Raw genomic sequence first — 6,625 nt, 5'->3', positions numbered from 1 at the left:
GCCATGTACCCGAGACAGCAGACCGTGTGTACACCTGCAGGTTTATAAACAGGCCTGAACGTACACAGGCGAGGACACGGGTACACGCCGTGTACCCGAGACAGCAGGCCGTGTGTACGCCTGCAGGAGGTTTACAAACAGGCCTGAACTTAGGCGTGGAAGCCACGACACCTGCTCGTGAGGACACGGGCACACGCCGTGTACCCAAGACAGCAGACCATGTGTACGCCTGCGGGAGGTTTACAAACAGGCCTGAACGTACACAGGTGAGGACACGGGTACACGCTGTGTACCCGAGACAGCAGACCATGTGTACACCTGCAGTTTTATCAACAGGCCTGAACTTACACAGGTGAGGACACGGGTACCCGCCGTGTACCCGAGACAGCAGGCCGTGTGTACGCCTGCGGGAGGTTTACAAACAGGCCTGGACTTAGGCGTGGAAGCCACGACACCTGCTCGCGAGGACACGGGCACACGCCGTGTACCCGAGACAGCAGGCCGTGTGTACGCCCGCAGGAGGCTTACAGACAGGCCTGAACATCCCCAGGCGTGGAAGCCCCGACGCCTGCTCGCGAGGACGCGGGTACCCGCCGAGCCCCCGCACAGGTGCGACCGCCGGGGCCGTGGTGCGTGACCGGAGGGGGTGGTCCCCGGTTTCCGCGCGTCCCCCCCCGGCACACGCACGGGTCCCCGCGGCCAGCCGGCCCCCGAGGCCGACCTCTGACCCTTGGCAGGCGAGGCACCTGGGCCCCTATTGTTTGGCCCCGGGGAGAGGCCATTCCCGCGGAGGCTCCCAGGGCGGTGGGAAGGGAGGGCACCGAGCCCTCCTCGCCTCATGTATTATTGATAATAATGACTGTGTTTCTTTAACGGGGATTGGTTTACGGCGCCGTGTGTGCGGGCGTGCGGGGCGAGTGAGTGTGCCAGAGGAGGGGTGTGTGTGTGTGTGTGTGTGTGTGTGTGTGCGCGGTTGATGGGGAGGGGGGGGGATGGAAGAGACAGCTTGCATTTCTCATCCTGCGCTCCCAGGATCCCAGCTAGCCGTCGGCTGGGGAGGCGAGGGAGGCAACGGCTCGATTTATTTTGGGGGCCAGACCTCCAGGCTCGCCCCCACCTCCTCCTCCCCCGGGTGCGGGAGAAGGGAGAGCGCGGAGCCGAAGCGGGAAGCCGAGCGGCCCCCTCGGAAGCGAGGAGGGAGGGCGGCAGGCCCCCCAACCACCCCCCCCCCCCAGCTGAGCGGCCGGCGCGGCGGGGGGCCGCCCGCGCTCATCGCCACACCAACGGAGGACTCCCCACGGGCAGCATGGCATGAACCCAGCGCCGGCACGTGAGGTAAGGGCGGCACAAAGCCCCCGGTGCCACTCGTGGCGGGGGGGGGGGAGCGATGGTGGGAAGCGGGGGGAGGAGGAGGTCCAGCCCTCCCGAGCCGTGGGGGCGATTTCTGTAACGCCAAGCACCCCTTCCTCGCCGCCCGCCTCTCCTGCTGACCCTCAGAGACAATGCCTCGGGCCTGGCTCCTTCCCGGAGACCCGGGCCTGGGTGGTTCTCCCCCCAACCGACACGGACACGCACACCTTTCTGGACCCCTGGGAGATCCGGAGGTGGCCGGGGTCTTCTCCGACCCACCGGCCTCCCCGCCGTCGGCCGCCAGCCGAGAGCACGTGAGCCAATGCGGCGGGCCGCCATGGAGGTGTGGGACGGCAGCCGCCTCCTCCTGCCCGTCTTCTCCCTCCACCGCCTGTCGCTCGGCATTGGCTCCCAGCGTCTCCCCCATCCCCAAGCGGGACGCCCGCCACCACGTTCACTCAGCCGTATTTACTGAGCGCTTACGGGGCGCGGAGCACTGGACCGAGCGCTTGGGATGTCCAAGTGGGCGACATCGAAAGACCCAACGACGGGCTCCCAGCGCGGGCCCACGCCGAGGCGACCATCGTCGGCCACCGTCAGGCCCGTGGATTTCGCGGGATCGATCCACCCCGGCAGCCGACCGGATTCCCGCGGTGGGGGCGAGGAGAGGCCACCTTCTCCCCCATTTCCCGGGGCGGGGGGAGCGGGCCGAGCTGGAAGGAGGGAAGGGATGGGAGAGGGGGCGGCTCGCACCTTGCTTTTTCGGGAAGCGCAGCCCCCGCTGTTTTCACAGGCCGAGGACGGGAGCGTTTTGTCGAGGGTGGGAAGGCCTAGATGGCTCAGCGAGGGTGGGGCGGCCGGGATTCGGGAGCCCATTCCCGGTGCGGGAAAAGCCGGCCTCGAGGCTCGGCCCGTGGGGAAGGGGCAGCCATCGCGATGGCATTAAGCGCTCAATAAATACGATTGACGATGATTTGTCAATAAACACCATCATTATTATGAAGCGCTTACTATGTGCAGAGCACCGTTCCGAGTGCTGGGGGGGAGAGGCAGCAATCACGATGGCATTTATCAATAAACACCATCCTTATTATTAAGCGCTTACTCTGTGCAGAGCACCGTTCCGAGTGCTGCGGGGGCCGTCAGGGTTGTCCCACGTCCCCGTCTTAATCTCCCCATTCTGCAGATGAGGGGACTGAGGCAGCTGAGTGACTCGCCCAAGGTCATCATCATCATCAATCGTATTTATTGAGCGCTTACTATGTGCAGAGCACCGTTCCGAGTGCTGCGGGGGCCGTCAGGTTGTCCCACGTCCCCGTCTTAATCTCCCCATTCTGCAGATGAGGGGACCGAGGCAGCTGAGTGACTCGCCCAAGGTCATCATCATCATCAATCGTATTTATTGAGCGCTTACTACGTGCAGAGCACCGTTCCGAGTGCTGCGGGGGCCGTCAGGTTGTCCCACGTCCCCGTCTTAATCTCCCCATTCTGCAGATGAGGGGACCGAGGCAGCTGAGTGACTCGCCCAAGGTCATCATCATCATCAATCGTATTTATTGAGCGCTTACTCTGTGCAGAGCACTGTACTAAGCGCTTGGGAAGTACACATTGGCAACAGAACGGTTGCCAACATAAGGTCACACAGCGGACAGGTGGCGGAGCTGGGGTTCGGACCCCCGACTCCAAAACCCGTGCTCCTTCCACTGAGCCACGATGCTTGTACTTCCCGGGCGCTTAGTACGGCGCTCTGCACACTGTAAGCGCTCAATAAATACGATCGATGATGATGATGATGATACCAACATTATAATGACAGGGTTGACACCTGTCCGCTTGTTTCGTTGGCTGCCCCCCATCCCTTCTATCAATCAATCAATCAATCGTATTTATTGAGCGCTTACTATGTGCAGAGCACTGGACTAAGCGCTTGGGAAGTGCAAACTGGCAACACATAGAGACAGTCCCTACCCAACAGTGGGCTCACAGTCTAAAAGGGGGAGACAGAGAACAAAACCAAACGTACCAACAAAATGAAATAAATTCTAGGCCTGGCGTTGGGTAGGGACCGTCTCCGCTGCCCACCTGTGCTTCCCAAGCGCTCAGTACAGTGCTTTGCCCACAGTAAGCGCCCAGTAAATGCGACTGAGTGGGCGGGTGACCCTCGCGGGAGGGCCTAGCTTGGGAAGCGGGGCTTCCGAAGCCACCCGCGTCCCCCTGACGGGTGTCAGGGCCGCCCCGGCGGTGCGGGAAAATGGGGGCTCCCTTGACACCGACACTCGTGGGGGAAGGTGGCAGGGAGGCACAACTCGGCCCCTAAACCCAACTTGGACCCTTTGCTCCCCACCACAGGCCAGTGACTCCCACCTAGACGCCACTCGAGCCTTCGTTCGGGGTTAGGCCGGGCCACCTCCTTGCCCGCAGGCCAAGCAAGACGTCCCCCTCCTCCGGGGCTTCTCGTTAATAATGGCATTTATTAAGCGCTTACTATGCGCCAAGCACTGGGGAGGTCACAGGGTGAGCACAGTCTTCGTCCTTAAGCACACAGTAAGCGCTCAATAAATACGATTGAATGAATGAATCCTCATTTTACAGATGAGGTAACTGAGGCACAGAGAAGTTAAGTCACTTGTCCAAAGTCGCACAGCTGACACTTGGGAGCCGGGAGCTCACTGTGGGCAGGGAATGCGTCTGCCCATTTTTTTAACGGCATTTATTAAGCGCTTACTATGTGCCAAGCACTGTTCTGAGAGCTGGGGAGGTCACAAGGTGATCAGGTTGGCTCCAAGTCTTCATCCTTAAGCACACAGTAAGCGCTCAATAAATACGACTGAATGAATGAATGAATGAATCCTCATTTTGCAGATGAGGTAACTGAGGCACAGAGAAGTTAAGTCACTTGTCCAAAGTCGCACAGCTGACACTTGGGAGCCGGGAGCTCATTGTGGGCAGGGAATGCGTCTGCCCATTTTTTTAACGGCATTTATGAAGCGCTTACTATGTGCCAAGCACTGTTCTGAGCGCTGGGGAGGTCACAGGGTGATCAGGTTGGCCCACGGGGGGCTCCCAGTCTTCATCCTTAAGCACACAGTAAGCACTCAATAAATACGATTGAGTGAATGAATGAATGAATCCTCATTTTGCAGATGAGGTAACTGAGGCACAGAGGAGTTAAGTGACCTGCCCAAAGTCGCACAGCTGACAGTTGGCGGAGCCGGGAGCTCACCGTGGGCAGGGAATGCGTCTGCCCATTTTTTTAACGGCATTTATGAAGCGCTTACTATGTGCCAAGCACTGTTCTGAGCGCTGGGGAGGTCACAGGGTGATCAGGTTGGCCCACGGGGGGCTCCCAGTCTTCATCCCTAAGCACACAGTTAGCGCTCAATAAATATGAATGAATGAATGAATCCTCATTTTGCAGATGAGGAAACTGAGGCACAGAGGAGTTAAGTGACCTGCCCAAAGTCGCACAGCTGACAGTTGGCGGAGCCGGGAGCTCATTGTGGGCAGGGAATACGTCTGCCCATTTTTTTAATGGCATTTATGAAGCGCTTACTATGTGCAAAGCACTGTTCTAAGCGCTGGGGAGGTCACAAGGTGATCAGGTTGGCCCACGGGGGGCTCAAAGTCTTCATCCCTAAGCACACAGTAAGCGCTCAATAAATACGATTGAATGAATAAATGCATCATTTTCAAACTCGGTTTTTTCTTTTCTCGCTTTGAATCGGTGGAAAAGAATGTTTAAATGAGACCCTGGATTTGATCCCGCTGTTGGGTAGGGACCGTCTCTATATGTTGCCAACTTGTACTTCCCAAGCGCTTAGTCCAGTGCTCTGCACACAGTAAGCGCTCAATAAATACGATTGAGTGAATGAATGAATGAATCCTCATTTTGCAGATGAGGTAACTGAGGCACAGAGGAGTTAAGTCACTTGCCCAAAGTCGCACAGCTGACAGTTGGCGGAGCCGGGATCTCACTGTGGGCAGGGAATGTGTCTGTTTGTTGTTTTGTTTTGTTTTAATTTAATAATGGCATGTATTAAGCGCTTACTCTGTGCAAAGCACTGTTCTAAGTGCTGGGGAGGTTACAAGGTGATCAGGTTGTCCCACGGGGGGGGCTCACACTCTTCATCCCCATTTTACAGATGAGGCAACTGAGGCCCAGAGAAATGAAGTGACTTGCCCAAAGTCCCACAGCTGGCAAGCGGCGGAGCCGGGATTTGAACCCATGACCTCTGGCTCCAAAGCCCGGGCTCTTTCCACTGAGCCAGTATTGTCCACTCCCAAGCGCTTAGCATAGTGCTCTGCACAAGGTAAACGCTCAGTAAATACGATTGAATGAATGAAGTTGAGGGGCCTGGGAGTTGCCCAGCCCCTCTTCTGCTCCTTCCTTCATTCATTCATTCAATCGTATTTATTGAGCGCTTACTGCGTGCAGATCACTGTACTAAGCGCTTGGGAAGTACAAGCTGGCAACATATAAATACCATTATTACTTCTAATAATAATACTAATGGCATTTATTAAGCACTTACTATGTGCAAAGCACTGTTCTAAGCGCTGGCGGGGGGGATACAAGGTGATCAGATTGTCCCATGGGGGGCTCCCAGTCTTCATCCCCATTGTACAGATGAGGGAACTGAGGCCCAGAGAAGTGAAGCGACTTGCCCAAAGTCACCCAGCTGATACGCGGCAGAGCCAGGATTCGAACCCATGACCTCTGACTCCAAAGCCCGGGCTCTTTCCACTGAGCCACGCCGCTTCTTCCGTGACCCACTGCCTGGGCCTCCCAGCCCTTAGGACGGAGCCCAGTTTAGACCACATCCTTCCTTCCAATCAATCAATCAATCAATCAATCATATTTATTGAGCACTTACTGTGTGCAGAGCACTGCACTAAGCGCTTGGGAAGTCCAAGTTGGCAACATATAGAGACAGTCCCAACCCAACAGTGGGCCCACAGTCTAAAAGGGGGAGACAGAGAACAAAACCAAACATACTAACAAAATAAAATAAATAGAATAGATATGTACAAGCAAAATAAATAGAGTAATAAATATGTACAAACACATATACATATATACAGGTGCTGTGGGGAAGGGAAGGAGGTAAGATGGGGGGGACACAGGTGGTGGCGGGGGGTGGGCTCCTCGCCTGGGGACCCCAGGCCGTCGCCCGCCCCTCATTCATTCATTCAATTCATTCATTCAATCATATTTACTGAGCGCTTACTGTGTGCAGAGCACTGGACTAAGCGCTTGGGAAGTCCAGGTTGGCAA

At 56.8% G+C, this 6,625-nt stretch overlaps 1 protein-coding gene across 1 annotated transcript in view; it reads left to right on the top strand.

Moving 5' to 3' along the window:
• Positions 1 to 1,043: 1,043 nt before the first annotated feature.
• FBXL16 (F-box and leucine rich repeat protein 16) overlaps positions 1,044 to 6,625 on the top strand; it is a 56,973-nt gene continuing 51,391 nt past the window's right edge. The window contains exon 1 of the mRNA XM_038762425.1: positions 1,044 to 1,335. Within this exon, the coding sequence (XP_038618353.1) occupies positions 1,312 to 1,335 (24 nt within the window). The 5' untranslated portion in view covers positions 1,044 to 1,311. The remainder of the gene's footprint in view (positions 1,336 to 6,625) is intronic.

This window comes from Tachyglossus aculeatus, chromosome 21 (assembly GCF_015852505.1).
Source record: "Tachyglossus aculeatus isolate mTacAcu1 chromosome 21, mTacAcu1.pri, whole genome shotgun sequence".
NCBI classification, from domain to species: domain Eukaryota; kingdom Metazoa; phylum Chordata; class Mammalia; order Monotremata; family Tachyglossidae; genus Tachyglossus; species Tachyglossus aculeatus.
Note: the sequence above shows the minus strand (reverse complement) of the source record. Positions and strands in the feature narration are given on the sequence as shown.